Raw genomic sequence first — 22727 nt, 5'->3', positions numbered from 1 at the left:
ATCACAGTGACCCAGAACTGAAGTTTCTCTGCAGTGACAGGAAATCCCAGGGAATATCTCATCTTCCTGAAAGAGCCTGCCAATAGCCCATGATGCCTCACAGCCAAGGGTAGGAAAAAACAGTCCGAGATCTATGGATTCTGCATAGACTTAGATGAGATGGGGAAAACCACCGTCTATATCAAAGCAAACCCAATTTCACAGCAGATCTCAGGACAGACTAGTAGGAACCTGGAAAGCTCTTTAATACCAAGTAAAACTGGACTTGATCTTCCCTTAAGAATATGTTTTTGAGTCAGAGCTACTATTGTCCACCCTGGACTCCTGTGCAAGGTGGTGCTCATCAGATTATGGCCTCTTCTTTATGGGGGCTGCTCACTACCAACCAGTTTGAAATGGGTGGCTTAGGGAGACAGAAGTGGCTAGGAAAGTGTTCCCTGTAGGACGTAGGTGTGCTTCAGTGCAAACAGAACTTTGTGAAGAAGGAAAGGGGAGTACTTCAGTACTTGATCACTGGTTCACAAGACTGAGAGAAAAGACAAGTTTGATTTATTTGTACATATTATATCTTCAGGGAAAATTTTGGAGTAGAGAAGTACTCTTTAATGGAAGCATCACATTCATTTTCATAGGCACTTCTTGCAAAAAAAAAAAATCTGAGCTCTCATTTTTTAGTAAAAAGTAAATATTAAAAGGGATATTGAAAGGCTAGTTATCCTATAGCTATCCAAGGTGCACAGCAAGTTGTGGGGAGAGCTGGGGACCAGGAGCCAAAAGCCCAAACATGGAAATGATGCTGTCTTTTAGTTAAGATGAAGTGCAGGTACCATCAGATGAAGCTATGTTGGGTAATCTGGCATGATGTGGTGTCAAAAAAGCATACGAGGTGAGTCACTAGGAGTATTTGTACAAGAACTTGGCCAAAATGTAGTACAGATGATTCAGTTCTGCAGAAGAAGCAGAAGTGTAGAACAAAGTTTAGCGCTGTTACTATTACAACATTTTTCTTGGTAAGGTTGTAATAGAAAACTAGTAGCAGGTCCCTGATCGATAGTGATGGACAGGCAAAAAGTAGAAGCCAAACCAAGATGTAGTCACAATCTGCGAAGACATGGAATACATGCAGTGTGCCTCAATACGTTGCTCTAAACTAATAAAATAGGGCTGTGCAGCCAGAACTGGCATCTGACCTTCCACTTGTTTCTTTCCCCAAGAAAAAGCTGAAGACAGTTGCCCGTCCTTGATGTATTCCATATCTGCTGCCAAATCTGCACTCCCCCACTCAGACACAATCCCAAAATAGGGTGTGATGCCTTTCCCGTTGACAAAGCCATAAGTCATGGTAAGCAAGACACACTCAACATCCTCCAATCAGTTAAATGAAAAGAACTCTCTCCCTCTGTTTTCCACCACTTCAGCACTCATTATATCTCACATTAATTAATATAGGCACTACGAAGTGAGATGATAAATTACAAAACCCCATTAACCTGATTCTGTCCAAACTGGTGACATACGGCAACTTGCACGTTAGACAAATCTTCATTGCTAATGTGGGAGTCCTCACGTCTGAACTCCATTAAAACAGCAGCCCTGAAAAAATATTTTTAATGTATGTACGTATGGAATGTATATCGACATGCGTGGATGGCGCATGCCGGTGAGAACGTCAGAATTCATTAGATCAGTCTGATATGAGATATATTGAACAGGTTCCATCTGACGTCTGTTACTGGGTTGTTCTGTCCACTCTCAAAGGAGTGAATCATATTGACAGGTTGAATTATATCTCAAGAGATATTTTTCTCCCCTCCTCCAAAGGCCATTTGCAATCACGGCACATCCACTGCCTCTTAAAAGTGAGCTCATCTGGCACTGGGTTGCATTGAAGTCCTCCACCGTGCCTGAAGAAAGAATGCTTTTGGGTGGTGGGAACATGGAGAAGATCTGGTCTGTCCAGCTGTCCCTTGGAGTGCTAACCATCTTGACCATGACTGTGTATGTCCCATCTACACGTGGAGAGCCTTTTTTACTACAAGGTAAGCTGGAATACAGACTAGATGACAGAGGTAGGTGGTTATCTTTTTGCTTTGCTTTGCTGCTTGTCATGGCCATGCAACACTTGCTTATCCGTGAAAGAAAATAAAATGGATCTTGAGCTATACTAAACAATCAATTAACATGGGTGCTGCCCAGAGACTTGTTCATATCAGCATGAGCTAAAGCTGTCCTTCTGGTCTGCATCTGGTTGTATGACACATTCTGCTAATCAGTAAAAATATCAGATCTGGTAAAATCTGGTAAGGGTAGCTCTTTTTCTTCCAAAAGAAAATTTCCAAGGGAAAACATTAAAATACCAGAGAGTAGCAATTCCAGCATGCACCATATGAGATTTGACAGCTCGTAAATGTCAGTAGTAGGGTGCTGCTGAACTTTTTTTATTCACAAAACTTCTTTATATGTTCTTCTCCCATAATTTAAATTAATCTTAGCTTGAACTTATTCTGCAGGGAAACGTCAATCATTAGTCTTCTTTCTTAAAGAGACTTGGCAGTAGAAAAAAAAAGCAGCTAAATATAGGCTTGAAAATAACATCCCATTTCATATTATTTTTCCTCTTATATCACCTATTTATTTTTGTTAAGACAACCAAAACATTCCTGAGGCCACTCTATCTAAATACTGCTTCTGTTTAGTTTTTACTAGAGTGTTTATAGGTTTTTTTTTTTCTGTAGCAAATCCCCCAAATGACTAAAAGTAGCTATTTTAAAATCATAACTGTCTTTCAGACTTGAGAACGAGGTTTATAGCACTCCACGCTAACTGCAAGTTTTACACAGCGTGTAGCTCTGCTAAGTCCCTCGGGTTTATTTCTAGAGATCACAATCAGGATTGGCAGCTTCAGCCGCAGAGTGAGGCAGGGTTGAGTCTGGCCAAATACTTGGAGCATCACTTTGGCCAGGGCCCCTCTGCTTCTGCGGATTTATGTGATTTTGGCTAATGGAGCTGATTCCCACATAGTCTTGAGCATCCTTGAGGCTCATCTGGTACAACGTTTTGTCTCGTGTATCAAAAATAATTGCATTCATCCCATCACAGCTATGTAGGGCTGATGGCTATACAAGACTATTTTCTCCTCTCTTACCTCCTTGAAGGAAGTGAGCAGAAGCCCTAAAGATACTGAAAGAAGAGAAAATAAGCCTTTCTGCATAATTTCTTTGCATTTTCCATAGATTCTGTAGGCATCTTCTAGGGTTTTTCAGGGTCTGGGTGTGGGGCAGAGGTGTTCAGACCGAAGATTTTGGGGAATGGTAATTCTCCCTGTAAAGTCTGGCTCCCATTCTGTCATTCTTAAAAATGAATGCAACATCGAAGTTTCAGATGATCCTGGAAATCTGTTCAGCAGAGCTGGGAGGGTCTCAGAGCCTTCAGGGCTCTGATTAGTCCCATCCCCTGTGTCCGTTGGTTTCTGCTGAACCCTTGAGCTTCACAACCATTCATTTGAGGGCATAGCCACAACCACTAAAGCAAAACCACTGAGAAAGCTCCCTAAAGGGGCCTCATAGAGAGGCCCAAACTGCTTTAGGACAGCAACTTGGGGAAGCTTTTCCTGGAAAACAGAAAAATTCTGCATGGCCTACAGCTAAGAAGCTTCCTTGGGTATAAAGAGGTTCGCTTTGAACTCCTCCACACTTTGCCTCTGTTCAGGAAGAATCCTTTAATACCAGTGGCAATCAGACAGAGCAGCCCCAAGGCTGAGTGAGCGCAAGAATAGCCTGCAGGGCTGCAGGGCTTTTCAGCTGTGGTACCCACACGTCAGCCCTCCAGGAGCAAGTTCCCACCTCTATCAACCCTGGGAAGATGGATGGGGTGAGGGGGGGAGCACCTGCAGTTTTGAGAAGAGAGGCTCTTGTGGTTGCTGTCTGGCTTTGCAGAGGCATTCGCTACATCCGCCTTGCAGAAGAGGTCAGGACTGTCTAAATCAAGGTGATGTCTCCAGCTCTCTGCAGCCAGCCATGCTGATGAGGCTGCAGTGAGACTGGCCAGCAGCCTGGAGCTGGCAGGGAGGGCTCCCCCATCCTGCACCCTTTCACTGCACAGTCCTCGCTGCCTGAATGTTTTATTCTTTGCTCACACATCTTCCTCTTCCTCCAAGCTCCTTCCACCCTGACAAAGTGCTGACAGGAGACATTTTCCTTCCACTTCTTAGCCTTCTTAATTTTTCTTTTATTGTTGGGGGCTAGAGGGTCCATCCTTTTTGTCATTAGAGATTGAGAAAGGTGTGTTTTATGTGCTGCAGAGAACCGAGTGCTTCCGGAGAGAGGAGACACAAATCATGAGGACACCCTGCTGACTCTGCTTCTTAATAAGAAGCTTGCATGGCGGAGACCAGAAAATATTGGTAAGCGAAGGGGATGGGAGCTCTCAGCTTCTTGAATCTGTGTTTGCATGAATGTAAGCAACCTGCTCCTCAGGTTCCTCAGAAATACCAACTGCTTAGAAAGTGGAGGCACCCAGTGTGGTGCCTACACATGATTAATGTCAGCTGTTCTGCATTATGGGGCTCCTGGACCTGCTTTTGCAATGCAATGTAAAGCTGCCCAAACCCATGCACCCTAGATACTCAGACACTCAATACTGAGCTGCCAAGGTAGCATGTGTGTGTACATAATTAATAACAAGAAGAGATGCTGCTGAGTCCCTGTGCCTTTGCTATACCTGAGAGATTGTGTACTATGCCTGGGGCATGGGCCAGCCTTGGGAGTCACCTCTCTACTGCCCCGTGTGCTTCTAAGATACAGCTCAGTGTCTTCCTGGCATGCTAAAACCAGCAGCATCTTGTAAGCACACGGGGCAGTGGGGCAGCATCAAGATTTTGCAGAGAGCATGTGGCTGAGATCCCTTGGGGTCAGGTGTAGGCTGGGACAACAGTAGTGGGAGCTCCCATCTGAGCCTGAGTCCCTGCTACTGCTGCAAGAGGTTGAGACAACGGGCTTTTCCCACACAGCAGAGAGGCCAAAGACGGGCCACGTGGAGGCTTTTCCTGTCCATGCTCTGTGAACAGGCACTAAATTTAAAGCCACCCGCATGTTGCAACAGCCTCTAAACTCAGAAGTGCTGAAGAGAAACTTGGGCTTTCCATGACAATACGCACAGCGATCACAAGAACCATATGGATTACAGGGGTCAGCTATTCCCACGGCCACCGCAGCCAGGGGAGGGTTTGGGCCATATGTGGTGGTCCCAGAGCAGGAAGCTGGCCTTGCCTGCGAAAACAGCCAAGAACGGGGCCCAGCAAAAATTTCGTTATGAAAATCCATTTGTCAAAATCACTCAGTGCTCTTCCCCAGCCCCTTGTTAATACAGTGAGGCAGTGGTTAAACAATCCCGGGACAAGTAAATAAACACAAATAAATCAAATCCTTATACTAACAAAGGCATTCTTCTTGCAAAGTGGATGCATTCAAGAAATAACATTTTTATGATTGGTTTATGGATTATTGCACTTATTACTCCTGGAGGAAAGGCTGCATTTTATGCCAGACAATTGAATATAATGAATCTCTGAGCAGAGCACAGACAGAGGATTTACAGCAGGCAGTTTCTCAAGGCTTCATCCATAAATTAACTTCCTTCCTCCTGCCTGAGATAATCTGTTCCAAATTTTGTCCACGGTTCATTTTCTATTCATAGCAGTCATTGGCCAAGCTTACAGTTTGCAGAAAGTCCAGCCAAAATAGGCACTTGAAACTCTGAAAGAGGTAAAAATTTGAATAATAATAATAATAATAATAATAATAATAATAATAATAATAATAATCTCTTCAATGGCACTTTTCACTTGTAGATATGCAGGCCTGGCTGTCTCTGCCTTATGGATATGTAAAAACTTGCTTAAGGGGAATCTGCCTGAGGTCATTGCTGGCAGTGCCAGGAACAGAGCCCCCACCTCCTGACTCCCAGCCCATCCGTATCCCCATCCCATCTCTCAAATTGAGCCCTGATGTAATGGATTTGCTTAGGAACTGCTGCTTTTTCTGTTGGATGAATATCTGTCAGAAAATATTCAGGATTTTTCAATTGAACTGTTTCCTTCTTGAAGGAGAAACTGAGAATGCAGTCAGCTCTTTCTTGGCACCCTTCTTAGTTTCAAATGTTTAAAAAAAAGCCCAAGTCTGGCGATGTGTCTGTGTGCTGAATTCTTATCTGAAATCAGAGGGAATTATGTCCTAAATCCCCTTGGAGATGCAGACCAATGCCTGCTGCCACATTAGGAGCAAAGGAGACAGCTCCAGGGCTGGCTTTTGGCTTTCGGCTTTCTTGTGGGGCCCAGTAGAGACATTCTTTAGCTCTTTCCTGGCTCTTCTGCTTATTTTAGTGCATTTTTTTCCCAAACTGGCACTTAAGACCAGCTGATCACTTTGCGTTTCCTTCCCAGGAGAACTGCTGCAGTCCAGTCACTCAGCTTTGACCGAGCTTGCTTTTTTCATGGTGCTTTCCATTGTTTCAGCCATCTTATTAAAACAAAAATGTTTTTGACATCAGTTTGAGTCTGGAATAAGGTACCTCAGTCCTCAAGAGGAGTGAGATTGAAATCCCCCATCCCTTCCTGCAGCTTTCTCTATTGCTAGTCCAGGCCCTTCCCAATTCAGCTGGAGGTTTTAGATTCTGTTCATAGGCACCTGACTTTCCCCTTCTTCTGGATGGGATATCTCAGGGCAGCCCATTCATCCACCTGCATAGTTTTTTTTGACAGTCTAGCACAGTACTGCTCAGCCTTGGGATCTCTAAGTCTGATCTATGAAGCTGGTCCCCAGATCCCATTGCTCCCCTAACATTTAGAAGGGTGAAACCCATGCGCTCACTGCTATATTACTTTTCCTGTTGCTCCACTCTGCCAACCCTGATGTTTGCTGACTTACAAAGCAATAAGCTATGTTAGGCTAAATCTGTGTCTTCTGACTTCTGCCTGCCCGGGTGATGTGGAGGTAAACAAGTCTTAAAGGAAGCAATGGGAACTCATAAAAGGCCAATGACAGAAAAGCCAGCATTAGGGATTTGTTGTTATCAGGATGAAAATTAAAGAGCAGCAAAGAGGTTCACCTGAGTTGCTATCACACAGTACATGACCTTGTTGGGCCAATTCCCCTAGAATGTGGTGAGCAATAAAGAATCCTCCATCATAATGGAGAATTAAAGTCCCATAGAATTCAGCAGACGAAGCCTGCTTTTCTGTCACTGTTTCTGCTACCATAGATTTGGAGATCACTATCAGGAAATAAATGATAACTAGGTCTTTTTTTGTCAACCACCGAAGAGGTTAAATGAAGAAACTGTTTTGGATTTGAGTTTTGGGAAGCAATGCAGATACTGATGTTACTCTCTTCCTTCTTGCAGACTGGGAGCTGGCAAAGAAATTTGAAGAGCTTGAACAGGTGAGAGGAGCAAATGCACAGATATATATATGCACACCGTTGCATGAGTAGCTAAACAACTGTGCCTATTGTCTTTATGCCCTATTCTTCTATCTTTACATCCTGCTGCTCTTCATTCTGCTGCTATAATGTGAGCATGTATCACACAAAGGGAAAAGCAGAACTTAGGCTAAATAGCTGCACAAGATGGAAAAGAGAAAAAGAGAGCAAGGTTATAGACTCATTCAATAAAGGCTGAGGCAGCTCTTGCCTCTGCCACCAGTGAAAGGCCAGTGAAGGCTAAGCCAGGAAAAAAAATGATGCCAAAGGAAATCTCCATGGAAGAAAAGGGAGGGAGAAGGGGAGGTCTTGCTGCCTTCCGAGGCATTCCATCAGCTGGCTGCATCTGATAATGGGTTGAAGTTAGAGCGCTAGCCTCTGCACACCTAATCCAGACTGATTTTTGTCTGGGCTCTTTCCTAGTAAGGGAGGCCCTACCCAGGGTCAGAGCCCTGCTGTGCAGAGTGCACACACATAGAGACAGCAAGAGCAAGCCCCATCCTACACTGAGTTTCCAGAAACAGGGAAAGGTGTGCAGCAACCTTGACATGGCTCGCACTGTGCCCCAAACCCCACAAGCAGTGGAAACCCTTTTTACCCTTTCTCAGGCCAGGTCCAGCTGTTGGCATGGATCCTGGAGGTCGTGCTGGGTTCCACTTGGCACTTTTCACTTCAGATTGAAAAACCACAGTGCAGCATGCCAGACGGGAGGCATGCCCTGCCCTAGGGCTGTCAGCTCCTGCCCTAGTAAGCTCTGGCTTCCTGGGAGCAACACTGCCAGAGCAGAAGTCTAGATCATGGCCGTAGATGTTCCTGTAGCTACAGGTGGAGAAGAAATACCGTGGACTTTCCACATTATAACCAAGGGAAGTTAGCAAGAGCTGGAGGAATGGGAGGGGAGGGACAGCCCAGAGCAATGGAGAAGCAATGTTCTCTGCTGCAGGGGGTGGATGCCTGGACACCTCGTGCCCCAGCACTGACTTAACTCTTAGTGGTGCAATATCCTTCTACACAGCCTCCTCTCCACAGGGGTTTGCACCCTGGGGTTTGGGGGAAGAGCAAAGAGTGTCTACACTGCTGCCACCAAACAAGCAGCTTAATGGAGGAGGACATGAGGAGGTGTGAGTGCTCCAAAGGCAGATCCTCCTGGAATGGTTCTGCTAAAGGGAAGACCCTGTCCTCCCCAGTGATGCTGTCAGCAGGCTGCCTGTACCTCCTGCCTCTGAGCTGCCTTGCACTTGCCAACATGCTGTGGAGCTCTTCATGATGGGGCATTTGTTTACTGCTGTGTTTGTTTTTAAACAGCTGGAGAAGTTGAAGGATCAGCTTTCAACTGAGGAAGGGTCAGAGGTGGCCTATGCCTTGGAAAGTCTCTCAGCATCCCAGCCCAAAAAACGCGGTAGGTTTTGGGTTCGAGCCCTGCAGCCATGCTGTCCAGCTCTCATCTCCAGGGCTTCCTTTCTGCAACACACAGTGACAGTAAACACGCCCCAATATGCTGAAAAACAGGTTGGCAGCTTTTCTAGCAGTCCTGGCCCTCTCTTGTTAGTGGCTGGCTGGTTTAGCACCTAGTGAGAAGGACTGTGTACCCAACCCTGTCTACTGTCGGGGCAGATACACCAGGTCGGCACACCCAGGACCTCACTGGAGGTAGTCAGTGTTGCATTCCTCTTTTCACAGAGGAATGTGGGGTTATATGACCAATGAGTGCCTCTCCTGGAGGGGGTGAGTTCTGGATGAACACATCCCCACACTGCACCTGTCGCTTTGCTCTGGGCACAAAGCTAGTGCTGAAGGCATAATGAGGCATGTGGACTGCATGCATTCCCCTCTGCCAAGGTCACTGCCTCCCTACAGAGAAAAAAGGAGCACTTGTTTGTGCTGATGAAAAGCAGCTAGAAAGGATGTGGAAATCAACCAAGAATGCAGGGAACTAAGATCTGGTAGGTCCCCCAGTTGGTCTCCAAGCTTTGTCCAGTCTGTATCCAGTAACTCAGGAGCATATTGCACCAGTGCTCCTGCAAGGCTGCCCCTGACAAGCACATGGACAATGCCGTTCATGCTGGCTTTCAGTGGATTCCTCCGTAAAGCAGCGGCAGCTGTAAATCAGAAGTCACTGATGACGGATCTGGCCTAAAAACAGAAGAGCTAGTTCTGCCCTTACCCCACAATGCTCTATGCACGTGCAAGCTGACAATGTGCCAGCCAGCCAAGAGAAAATCCCTTTGTGCAAGGCTTGCTTAAGTGCTTAGGTGATCCTTAGCCAATCTGCAATTTATAAGCAACCCTGGAGGCTGTCATTAATTTGGCTAATCTAATTCATGCCCCCACCAGTCTGTGAAGGTTCAAATGTAGATAAAACTACTTCCTTCTGCCAGGTTTAAATCAGATTCTGTCAGAAATGAAAGCAGAGAATCTTTGCTTTCATCTAAAGTCCTTCCAGTCTGGGAGGAGCTCGTGTCTCAGCATAAGCACTGCTAATTCAGTAGAAGCTTTCTCCCAAGACCCTGCTTTCAAAAACCAAGTAGAAATCTCTTCTCATACTTGACAATAGGAGACCCACACAGGATTCAAAGAACAGGGCATGGCCGTGATACAGCTATTTTTTCTAACACCAAAATGTGCATCCTTCCCTAATCCAGTCTTCTTAGAAGATCCCACAGAGATCAATGTTGTTTGGAGGACAGTTAGCAGCAGAGTGATAGGGTGACTGAGTTTTAAAAAAAATTGTAAGGACCAGATCCGGTCTCTCCAAGTCAGTATCCTGTTCTTCCAGTCAGCCACAGGTGAAAAAGCCTGCACACACCTCTGAGGTGGCAAAACTACTGGCCAGTAGACAGGAAAGAAAAAGCTGATTCCTGATATTGCTGAAGCAGAGCAAAAGGAAAATCAAACCCTTATAAATCAAGCAACACGGAAATGACTTTTAGACCCCTTATTTATACTATAAGCAGCTAAAAGAAACACCTTCTAAAAGTGTTATATGAAGTCAAAGCTGGTTATTGAGATGTGCCCATAAACCACAATGCTGGCTTCGCACCCCAACTCTCTCAAGACACGGGCCTTTTGAAACCCACTCCAGGGACAGAGCAGGGAGCTGGAAAAAGTCCCTTGGGTGCTAACATCCTTCTCTTGTATCCCTTCCCAGCCTGCTTTTGGAAATACTGCATCTGAAGGCTTGCCAGGACTGGAGGATGAAGATGAGCCCTTCCCCAAACTGCCTTGCTGGGTATTAATGTGTTAAGAGTTTGTTCTGTTCTCTCATCGTGCTGCTAACTTGGATGCCATCCTCCATGACCACACCACAGCCAAGTCTAACAGGGACTGTGACAGGAGCTGGTAGCCCACTACCACTCTCCACTGTTCTTTCCTTCCAGGTTTAACCTGCCATGATCTTCTACTTGGAAGATGCTTCCCAACTTTCCTTGCTGTCCTGTGTGTGCCATTCAGTCTGCTGTTACTGTACACTTTTCCCCTTCTCAACAGGTCCCCTGAGGCACCAAGCACTAACTCAGTTCCCTTGAGCTTGGGCCTCTGCCCATATCTGCAGACGTTGCTCACAGAGGTGTCTGGGTTTTCCGTCGCCTCCTATGAGCAGGTCTGTGATGACCTAACACCCGCTGTTGGGACAGGAAGGCAGACTAGGTGTAATGTGAAGGGCTCAGGGCTGCCTGCCTCGGCTTGCTGAGCCAGAGCTGTTCCTCGTCGTGTCCCGTCAGCGTACACAGTAGGTTTGGGGGAGGACAGGCACGGAAGTCTGGATCCTTTGGATATCATTCCAATAAAGATTTTCTGTTGCACAGAAGCACGTGCTGTTTTCTTTCTCACCCCCTGCAGAGGCCCAAGGGGCAGCACATTTCCCTTGATGTAGGCTCTTGTTACCTTAATGATTCATGTGAAGTTTACAATGGGAAAAAAGCTCCCATTAAACATCTAGGTATAGCAACGCTGGCCTGTTTTAATATGCCTGAGGAAGAGGCCCCTCCTTTTGACCAGAATTGGGAATGAGAGGTGGGTCTTCCTCATAGATATGTGTGGGCCGCTGTCCTCATAGGACTGGACCAGACCCACTGATTTCTACCTGTTGACCCCAAAGAGATGTTTTGAGCAGAGATTTTTGGCTCATCTGGCTGGTCATGCAGATGGTAGCTGGCTTTTTCTATAGCAGAATTATGTCTGCCCCTGTCCAAAAGGAAGAGACAATCCATCAGTGGTTCCTACATATATTCATCTTAAGTCACGTTATCCATGTTTATTTGCAAAAACAAAGGACCGTGTTCCCAAAGGTGTAAATTCCGAAAGAATCCTGACGGTAACTTTGAGGTTCCAACAGTGTAAATGAGAGCAGAGTCTGGTAGCCACTGTGAATGTGTGGACTGATTTTGCCTAGAATTGAACTGTCTCTCCAGCCCTGTCGAGCCATGCTATTTAACTGTAGCTTGAATACTACATATTCTTCAAAACTTTACCTCTCCCAAAGCTGTAATTACCATGCTACGTTCATTGCCTTGGGCTCTGGCAAGAAGCACACGCTTACCACAGCAGTACCTTGTACTTCATTAACAGGAGATCTATTCATCCTATTACAGGCCAAAGCCGGTATCCATGGAATAAAACCAGCTTGATTATATCAGTGATATCTAATGACATGCAAAATACAGTTTGCTGTTAACATTAATTCTTTGTTGTTTCTTTGGTAGTGACTCAGAACACATTTGCCATTTTCTGTTGCTTTTGTGCAAGTGAAAAGGTATGTGGGAGCATACTTTCACATACCCTCACAACAGCACCAAATCCAGGAAAAAATTATAGCCTATTGCCAAGAGAAGGGTCTCTCTTAAAGAGTTCGGTGTGCCAGCTGAAAGGGAGGTGCATTACAAGAGCTGCACTGAGTGCCCCAAGCTGGCGTTCAGCTCAGATGCTTTCAGCTTGCAGGAAATCCCAGTGCAATGAAAGGCCGAAGCAGCAGGCTCCATCTGTTACCTGCTAGCTGTAGCCATGCCTTCCCGACCCGGTGTGACAACTCATCAGCAAGTCGGGAAAAAGAATACAGCGTCTGTGGCTATTTAACAGCTTGGTCTGATCCTAGACACAGGAATTCCCTGGAGTGCAATGCACCATGCTGCTTAGCAGTGATTTTTAGCCCATATGGTGTGCTACATCCTATCAGTGCAGTTATTTAAGTGCTCATGGTACCCAAACTACCCCACTATTTCCTCACAGGCACTATACGCTGCTGCGTTAGCTGCTTCAGCTAGAGTGATGAATAAATGTTGAATGTAATTTATTTAGTAATTTGACACAAAGGCAGTGATGCTCTCCCTAGGCTCACCCTCAACACGTCACTGTGGGGGTCCTGTCCTTTCTCCTAAACACACAGAACAGAAACTCTTCTCTTCCTCAGGTGCCACCTCCACATCGTGGCTGCTCACACCTTACCCATGCTTGGGTAGTCACTCTTGCTAAAGTTAATGACCCATGGGCAACAATTAAAGGGATTTCCCTTAGGTATTCTAGTAGACCACGTTGATTTATTAGCAGAAAATCCTCACCGGCATCTGAATGGATTTGCAAGCAGGCAGCACAGGGCAAATCTAGCATGCAAAGGATGCTGCAGTATATCCTCATTTCACATTTGTTGACATCAATGCTATGCACCATGACTGAAGCTGTCCAGTATTGTCTACGAAAACAAATTGTGGTGTTCAGCCTTTCAGACATCATCATATTTTAAACAGCCAGTTTTAAACTTGCCAATTTATGGATTTTAAAGAGTGCTTTTTGAGCCACAGGAGGTCTCAATGTGCTCTGTGGTGGATGGGGCAGAGGAACAGAAAGGCTGTTGCTTTCTCCCAAGTAATCCATGCAGTGAAGTGCGAGCCAAGAGCAGGACTGAAGCTTCCAGCTCCCAGTTCCGAGCAATCACCACAGACACTTCTGTCCTTCTGTGCTTTCACATCACCCTTCAGATGGAGGGCATTTCTGCACACAACTTACAGGCTTTGAAACCCCTTTTTATTTGGAAGCCCAGGCTAATACCTGCCACCTGTTAAATACTTTTATGATCCAGCAGTGTCTTTGCAAAGCCACTGTGTTAGCATTGGATTCGTCTGATCCGAGTCTCCCAAAATATGTCACACAATGACTCTGTCCATGCTGCTTTTGACAGACAGCTGTATGAGTGGTCAGGTCATCACTTCCATAATCTGCCCATGCCCCATACATATGGCTACTGCCATAATCTGGCAAGCAGATTATCTGCAGACTGTCTGGATCTGGCTCAGTGCAAGAAGATAACTGTTTACTAAACTGCAGGGCAGGCTCAAGGTAGGTGGTGGCAGTGCACAGCAGAGGACAGGGTCTGGGCTTGTCTGGGACTGCATTTACAGACTTGCTTCTAACATGGACAGAAAAGCTTGTCTTGACTCAGTCAGTCTACATGCACCCACTCAATCCAGCTCTGAGAGCCTTCACCTGCAAAGTTGAAGGCAGAAAATGAGCAGTGGGACCAGGGGAAAAGCAGGGAGCAGAAACCCAAGATGACCACATATGGACTTAAAGCCCTTCTTTCTTTCTATGACTTCCAAGAGCTTGGTCTGGAAAGCATCTGTGGTGCTTCACCTTACACACAAGTACTGACAATTCACCCACCAAGGGAGGAATGATCACCTAACTCAGCTAGAGAGTGCTCTGCTTGATGGGAAAGATGGGGGCATCTCTTGATGTGATTCACTGGTTTGTGCAGCTGCTCTCAGCAGCATTAGCCTATATTGGAGATGTCAAGAAAAGCAAAATTTCTTGCAAATTTTCTGTGGCTGGGCCAGTCCTGGTCTCAGGGCAGGGCTGTAAGCAAGAAGGAAAATGGGAAAGGCCCCTGCTATGGCTGAGCACTACCCCCTCTCAGACATGAATTGGATGCTACCTGCTCTCTGAGTGGGAGCCTCAACTCCCACCATGGCCAGAACCAGGGCAATTGCCTCAAAGTCCCAATCCTCACAATAGCTTTAACTTCAAAGACTCATTGACTTCCCAACTCCTTTCCTGCAGCTGATTGAGAAGCTGTATTTTTCCCCATTTTGCTAGCTGATGGCTAGGTGCTTTGTGCCTCATATAAGATTAGGAAATTAACACTTAATTCCTATCTCCAGCCTTATTCCCTGCCTAACACAGGGTGTTTGGCAAGAATAATTTTTTTCTTATTCCTGCATAATACCTTTCTCAATGGATCTTCTTTTGCAATGCTAAGGATGATTTATACCCAAGAATAGTAATCCAAGGAATTTAGCTGACATGGACCAAAGTCCAAGAAGGAGCATGTGGGGTTTAGAAAACATTAGCTAGGAATCTGAGCATTGAGATGTCAGCAAACAGCTCTTTTCAGCTATATTTTATAATCTGGAAAGAAGTGAAAAGCATGAAACAGGATTTAAGATAGCCTGTTTTACTCTGAAATGGAGAGGACATGTTTACATTTTACCAGTGAGAAATACTTGAACTCTTGGATATCTGATTATGCCCTGTGCACACATCAAGACGCTAAAATAAGGCATATGACGCAGGTGGCCTAGGAAGTAGATGACTTCATATTTGGACGCTATCCTATGTTATGCATAGGGAGGAGTGAAATGTATTCATCAGCTTAGAGGAGGAAACTAGAAGTCTCACCACCTTTCGGGATCTGCCATATGATGAAAACATGTCTAAAAATGGTGCAGAGATAAGAGAATGACTACTAAAAACAACAGGACAAATACTAAAGTATTGTCACAGTTCTTATTCAGACTAACTCCTAGAGAAGTCAGTAGACATCTTCTCCCAAACAGCAGTTCAAATAAATTCTAGGTTTGTCCCATAACTGTTAAATCCTCCCTTCATCTACCAAACAAACATCCTCTTAAAAGAAATGTGCAAAGCAAACCATCTGCTTTTCATTGACTGCTGTTGGCATCTCTGGAAGTTTTATTTTCAATCCAAAAAATCTAACAGTCCTTGCTAGGATAATGAACTTCTGCAAGTTTAAGAAATAAATGCCATGCAATTAAACTATATACATATTTTCTGTTCACTCCTATCAGTGACACCGTGCACAACTGTGAGAGCATTCTGACCTGATGAATTGAATTTGTTATTTGTAAATGCAACATTCTTAAAATGCAATGTGAAACAGATTTTGCAGGAGGTCAGTTCCTTGAGTGTTGTATCATTAGTCAATGACAAGACATGCTGTGATGCATCTTCTGTATTTCTCTAATGTTTCCAATACAACATCAATCATTCAGAACAGAAGCACCTGTAGGCAGAAAAGCAGTAAACATTATATTTTCCCATGTCAGAATTGCAAGGCTTGGACAAGCACACTGTCAGGTGGTCTACAGGAGATGAAAACGTTAGGAATACTTGTTTTCTTGTAGGGGGGTACTAAGTTGTAATTTAGGGCATTCGAGTTAAATTGACAGTCACAATCCATGTTATAAGAAGCTGTCATTCTCCAAGCCACTTTTTCCACGCCTACTGGCATGACTTGAGTACCTCCATGTAACTGAGAACAGGTGGGGTTCTCCAAGCCTGCCCACACCCAGAGTACTTTGGCTTACTTGCAGGAACTGCTAACCCTTAGTGTTGCTGAGACGGCTCACTCCAATCCGGTCAAGAGGAACTCCGAACCGTCTCTTAGGCAGCTCAACCACTTTCCTGCACGAGGAAAAAAAAAGAAAGAAGGAGGGAAAGAATTGGGGAAAGACATCATAAGAATAATATAAATGTTACTACATCTTTGATTCCTCCATTCATCCCACTAACAACTTATTGTTCAGACAGAACAGCTGTGCAGGAGCCGCCAAAGATGCGAGTGTTTAAAAATAAGATGCTTCACTTGTCTTACAAAAGAATAGGCAGGAGTTGCACCTGTTTTACAGACTGGCTGACGCTGATCCACTATCCCTGTTTTTATTTGGCAGAAAACAAATAACTTCACAGGTTAACTGCTATTCATAAAAGAAAGGAGATACACTGCATGCATAAAGGGGAACTGTTTCATCATAGTATCATATACTTCAGGTGACTCATTAGCTTGGATCTTTGAAATCTCCAAGGCCAACTGGGACTAAGATAAGCAAGGAGGTAGAAAGTATTGCATGGTAGCAGAGGGGACAAGTTAGAGAAACCCTGTCAGGATTTTCCTATGGGGTCTGCTGCAATGCACTGTTCTCAAAATTGTATAGTAGCAACCCTTTGATGAGATTGAAAATGGGAGGTTTTTGGTTTTGTTTTTTCCTCCATACAGTACATTTCCTGATGATTTGATGAATGAGGGCATGAGGAAAGTGTGAAAGAAGTTCTATGCAGGAATATTTTATTATGATTTTTTAACATAAAAAAGAAATTTTCCCATCTTAATTCAGCATTTTTGAGCATTTTTTCCACCAGCAGAAGTTTTATTGTAACTAATTGTGGAAATGGTGAGATTTTTCTGCAGCTGAGAACAACCTCAACTTTTGCCCTTGGAAATACTTGCCAGTGAAATACAGGTCCAAGACAAGCCCTGGAAGATGAACTCTTTTCTCTATCTGCCCTTGTCAAGGTATATAAATAAAAAGAAATTTTGTTCTGTAAGTTGGCAAATGCAGGAGAGCATGCTATGGTGTACTTGAATCTAACTCTATGTGCTAGCACTGCCATGCTCACTCAGCCTGTAGCTTTGGGGGCCCTGCACACCCCGCCCAGGACTGTCTGTCTAGTCTATGGTCTCCTCTGAGCAGTCTCCTTTCCTCACACCTCTCAAGCATGGGCTGAAGCTCAGAGGCATCATTCCAGCATCAGCAGCCCATTTCACACTGTCTCTTTTCCAGCTACTTTTCAAATGAGGTCAAGAAATGGGAACTGACAGTGTACCACGTATGTAGGGAGCACCACATCGGTCACGCTGGAGTGGCTACAGAACATTGCAAATGAAGGGGAGCTGTTCATATAGCCCTCACTGTCCCTTTGTCAAACACCTATGTACCCAGCTTTGTTGCACTAAGCCATAGGGAAAGCAAACGGAAAGAAAGCCAAGGGCTGATCCTCAGTCTGTTGCCTCAAGGGCAGCACTCTTTTAGAATCATAGAATCATTTAGGTTGGAAAAGACCTTTAAGATCATCAAGTCCAACTGTTAACCTAGCACTGCCAAGTCCACCACTAAACCATGTCCCTAAGCACTACATCTACACGTCTTTTAAATACCTCTAGGGATGGGGACTCAACCACTTCCCTGGGCAGCCTGTTCCAGTGCCTGACTACCCTTTCGCTGAAGGAGGTTTTCCCCCCAGGTGTAGGCACAAGCCTACAAGTGTGGAAGACTTAGGCTGCTGGAGTCATACTGAGCCTGACTTTATAAAAAGGGGAATTAATTTCCTAGATTGGATTATGGGAGTGGGGGTGGGGTGGGGGGGTGGTTTCTGCATCATTAGTTGTAACACCATCATGCTCTGTAGTTAAACAGAGAAGGAAATTGTAGCCTCATGCCAAGAGGAGAGGCTGAGCAGGCAGCAGGCAGGCAGGCAGTGCAGCGGAGCTTCCCCTCTCATGGCCATCCTGAGCCACAACAGTGCAGCCACCGCTTCCTCTCCAGCCTGCCGCGTTGTTTTGTCTTCCAAACCAGACTGTGCCTATTTCAGCACTTACTAGGGAAGTATTTGTATTTAAAATAGCCTTTTCTAAGATTCCCGGTGTCTCTTTCTCTCTGTCTGTCTATGGATCTTTCTACATCTTCTGGAGACTCATGTCTTCTTGCATGCTTTTTCCATGTTCTCAAAGTTTTGTAAATTAATGTTGGTGAGCAAGACTAGGATCTGGGCCCTCCTGTAACTGGTGGGTGCCACAACAATCTGTTAAGTGGACTTCACTTGAACTGCTCTTTTCCAAAAGTTTCTGCTGTGTTGCCGGGCACTACACACACTGTGTTAATTCAGGGGGCTGAATCTATTTAACAGCTTTCACACTTCAAAAGTCATTATCTGGTCTCTAAAGGTAACCATCTCAGCTGGTACAGGAATGGGCTGTTATCTACTGTGTGCATGACAGTCTTCTGTTTTACTCTTCTAAGTGCAGCAGCCTCTGCCTGTTTCCACCTAAAGGTACAGCCTTTCTACTCTTTCATAGCACTCATCTGATCTGTGGTGCGTGTTGATGGCAGCATCTGACCATCAATGCAGTGACCAAGGCAGCTCAGATGGTTCTAATAAACAAGTCAATCCCAGACTCAAAAGCTAATTAGCTCCCCCGAAGTGATAAACTCAATGCAAAACTGCAAACTGTGCTGATGATGCTGGGAAAGGAGGAATTTTGTGCAGTGTGTCACTCATTTGCATGAGCTCATTATTCAGAGACAAGCTGTTAGAAAACTTGGCCAATTTTCACCACAATTTCCCTTTTTCATGGTTTTTTGTACTGCACATAGAATGAAACAAGATTTCCACCCAAAAAGCATAAGACAAATCAGGAATACCATGTACTTTTGCAAAAAAGGCACTGCAGCTTCAAAAATTACCTTCTATTTCTTCCCCTGGAAAGGGAAAACATGCTAAAAAGCAAATAAAGAATAAGCTGATTCTGATCTTGTGAAGAGATATACAGAACAGAATAGTTCTACTCAAGGTTTTAAGAATTACATATTATATCACTTTTGGCTGCAGTCAAAAAGTCCTAGTAGCAGACTGGGTGGATAAATGGAAAAATAACAAGAAAATATTGCAAAACTCTGTTTGAAAAAAATACTTGTAATGTTGACTGGCTCTTGTGAATACTTTCCACTTCCAGATTAAGCATTAAGCATGTTATTAAATACTTTGTGGCACTGGGGATTCCATCCAAAAGAAGACAGTTACCAGAAGAAGGGAACAATACAGTTAAGCTCTTTCACATATAGCAAACAGCCTCTTGAGCTTTGCCCCAAACTCACTGCCTCTCCCCAGCCATATCAAGCATCATTGCTTTGCCCTGTTATAAACATGCTTATCTTCAAACGTGTATTGTGAAGGTATTGCTGTACTGCTGTATTGATTAAACCCTGGCTTATCATAAGTTGATTGAGGTCTTGAAGCCCATTCTATTAACTGCCTGCCCGTTTTCATGATGTGTTCTTCATCTTGTTATTCAAGACATGCACACCACCATACCTTCTCTTCACCCCAGCTTCGGGAGCACCTAGTCCTGCCTCTCTGCTTTTGAATCTCAGGCATATTTTTGCTTTAGATAATCTCATGATTGAAAAGGCAGTTTTAAGCTGAATATTAGCTCACATCAGTGGAAAGAAATGTACTAAAAAAATTCATATGCTTCAATGTTCTTTGTTAGCTGTATGGCACTGTGGGGATAAATGAACTAGTGCATGCGTTATTCATCACAGCTGAAGGATTACACACCATGCAACCAGAATGGTTTCTGTAGGGATTCTGGTACCCTGATCAGAAGTACCTCACAATTGACCAGTAAATCTGCTGGTGGCTAAAACCAACCCATCTGTATCCAGGACACCTACCAACAGCCTTCTTCCAACTTTATCACTGGTAGGAGCGCCTAAGAATTTACCTCTGTTTGCCTTTAGCATCCACAGAGGTCGAAGAAATCCTATCAATTGGGGAGCCAAATCCTGGGAAACTTCTTTTCTTCTTGGTCTCGGTCACCTCATTTTCCTGAGACACCATCTCATCAAGAAGGAACAGTTTGGCTGCCAGGTTGGTGACTGACTTCTCTTCCCTGGCAATGGGATGTGCTCCCATGCCCAGAGCAGCAGAAGGCTCCAAAGGCTGCAAAAGAAAGGGGGCATGTTTGCTTGCCACTCAAGTTCCAGAAAAACCGTTTCAGCCAGTGTCACAGCAGCAGTCCTATAAATATATAATCACTAGGATACTAAACCTGGGCCAGTGTTTTAAAACAAAATTCCTTCTGTGAAACGTGGCCATTTTCCACCCACAGGAGTTTGCCATAAAAAGTTGGGATTTTTTTTTTTATAGAATTGAACTTGCCTTAATTAATATTGCATTAATTATCAAAATTTATTACTTCACAAAGCCTGTTTTTGTAGGCCAGCCCACTATCCCTATCTCAGTAGTGTGATTAGTATCACTTATAGCATGAGCTGGGTAATGTAATCCTTTTAAAAAATGCAATCACCATTACTATACTCCAACACCCATCCTGATATTTTTCAGAAAACTCATTTTCATTTTTTAAACGAATGCTAAGAAATAGTAATGAAAACTTATACAGAACTTTCCATCTAAAGCTGACAAATTAATTAATTTTTATGCAAAAAATACCCCAAGATAAACTTGCTCAGCACTGACATTCGAAGAATTTATGCAGTAACTCTATGTGGGGAAAAGGAAAGGAAAGAAAAGAACAGTATCTTGACTCAACACAGAATTTTGAATCTTAGTTATGACATTAGGCTTAACACCTTTTCAAAACCAAATTCTACTTCATTATCCGGAATAGCTGAGAATATTGGGGTCTGTCAAGAGAGAAATGAAACAAATCAAAGTGAAATATTTGCTTTGCAAATAACAGAAAAATATAGGGCAGCAGCTAGTCTACAAAAGCAGGTGTCAAGCTCAAATCATTCTCTCTTCAGATGAAATGTTTGCCTTCTTGCTCCACTTGATCTTCACAGAATTAGATAAAAATTTCTAACCAAAACTTCCATTATATGCCTTGAAGCAGGTTTTCCTCTCTCTTTAGATACACACCACTGTCTTTCTTATTCATACACAGTGGGTTTAGTACAAATGTAAAGGAAGCCATCCCATAGATGATGTAATATGCTTGTATCTACTGCGGTCCACACCATAGTTGTGGTGATGACATTTCCCACTACTGATGGGTGGCATAACCAGTGATGGAGTGTATAAAACTGTGATCTTTATATAAGGAGGAGCACATGACCACAATGATCACACAAATGATGTAGCACTATTAATACTTTTGTAAAGGATCTCATATTGTCCTCTGACTTTACTTTTTATGAGCCTCAAGTGCACTGAGCAATCCTTTCTGTTCCTTTTCAGGGTTATAAAACTTGCATAGAAGTTTTCAACAAAATTATGCCTTTAAAAAAGACTGAACTCTCCCTTCTTGTTGGTGGGGTTAAATATCCACAATAATGCTTTAAACTAGAAGGTAAAAAATAGTCTCTGCTCTTGAGTACTTTGTGCAGTCCCACTTACTTGGTCTTAAAAAGGATATAATTGAATTTTAAAAAGTAAAGAGCTGAAATCATAATCAGAAGTAGACAACAGTTTTCTTATGGTGAACCACTGAACAAAGCACAACTTAACAGATAAGCAGAGAGATAAGTGTATGGATGGGGGTACGGTGGAGGGTTTATAGACCTATGAACAGCAAAAAGGTGAATAGAGACTAGTAATTTTTTCCTCAAGGAAAAGAGCTCCCCAGCGCACCCAGTGAAGTCACCAGATGGTGGATTTAAAATAAATATAAGGAGCTACTTTTTAAACACAGCAGGCAGATGAAGTGGAATGCATTGCCAAAGAACATCATGGATACCAAGATTTTAAACTATTTCAAAGACAAATTCAGGCCCATCAGCAGCTACAACATGCCCAGGTCCAGTGCAAGTCTCTAGATCAGGAAGTCTCTGTAGATGTTCTGTTCTTCTATTTTTTTCACAAATATCTATCATTGATAGAGACAGGATATCAGGTCTCTGTGGCATCAGAACAGCAGCTGCTGCAGCACTGATGTGGGGAGTGGTTCCCCCAAGCCCTATTTTTGATAACAAATATTATTTTGTATAATCAGGGCATGCTCACTTGAAGACAGAACAAGGTAGAAGGATCCATCAGTATTCTTCAGTATGCATCTAACTTCTAAGCTGATCTTAAAAACCTTGTAAAGACCCTACAGCCAAACAGTACTACTTTAATTAAACTTTTAGATCCTTGATGTTTTTATGGCATGAAACCGCTACATAAATACCTTTCCTGCCAGATCTGTTTTATGTCAAGATGACACAGAAAAAGAGAATGCAGTAGAAGTATTTTCAGGTGCAACGTCTGCATATCGAACTGGATGAAACGTGAGACAGTTCTCCCATTTCATCTGCAGCTTTGCTGCACAAGCTTAGGCAAGTTACTTTGCTCCTTCCCTCTCCTTGTCTCTTCTGTCTCCTTTAATTTGTAACTTTTGTGCAGGTGGTCTTCTCTCAGGGATCTCCTTGTGGCTTCTGAAAGCTGCAGACTTCTCAGGCTATT

The 22727-nt window shown here is 43.9% G+C and overlaps 2 protein-coding genes across 9 annotated transcripts in view; one reads left to right on the top strand and one right to left on the bottom strand.

The window, feature by feature from the left end:
* The first annotated feature begins 1915 nt into the window (after nucleotides 1-1915).
* On the top strand, nucleotides 1916-11128 carry UTS2B (urotensin 2B). Its single transcript, XM_009468457.2, has 5 exons — nucleotides 1916-2039; nucleotides 4301-4402; nucleotides 7399-7436; nucleotides 8781-8874; nucleotides 10624-11128. Exons 1-5 carry the CDS (start codon nucleotides 1916-1918, stop codon nucleotides 10647-10649), a joined length of 384 nt encoding a protein of 127 aa, XP_009466732.1. The 3' UTR covers nucleotides 10650-11128.
* OSTN (osteocrin) overlaps nucleotides 5708-22727 on the bottom strand; it is a 115962-nt gene continuing 98942 nt past the window's right edge. For 6 of the 8 annotated variants that reach the window (XM_087739715.1, XM_087739710.1, XM_087739714.1 and 3 more), the window contains 3 exons: nucleotides 20044-20261; nucleotides 16087-16166; nucleotides 15398-15765 (listed from right to left, as the gene is read on the bottom strand). In XM_087739715.1, coding sequence (XP_087595841.1) covers nucleotides 15743-15765; nucleotides 16087-16166; nucleotides 20044-20261 — 321 coding nt within the window. In that variant the 3' untranslated portion in view covers nucleotides 15398-15742. Of the gene's footprint in view, nucleotides 5754-15397; nucleotides 15766-16069; nucleotides 16167-20043; nucleotides 20262-22727 lie in introns of those variants that run through there. The other 2 variants (XR_015700515.1, XM_087739711.1) reach the window with 2 other exon arrangements.

Source organism: Nipponia nippon, unplaced genomic scaffold, assembly GCF_047370975.1.
Source record: "Nipponia nippon isolate SJK-2023a ecotype South Korea unplaced genomic scaffold, ASM4737097v1 scaffold_7, whole genome shotgun sequence".
NCBI classification, from domain to species: domain Eukaryota; kingdom Metazoa; phylum Chordata; class Aves; order Pelecaniformes; family Threskiornithidae; genus Nipponia; species Nipponia nippon.
The sequence above is the reverse complement of the archived record's forward strand: the minus strand, read 5'-3'. Positions and strand labels throughout refer to the sequence as shown.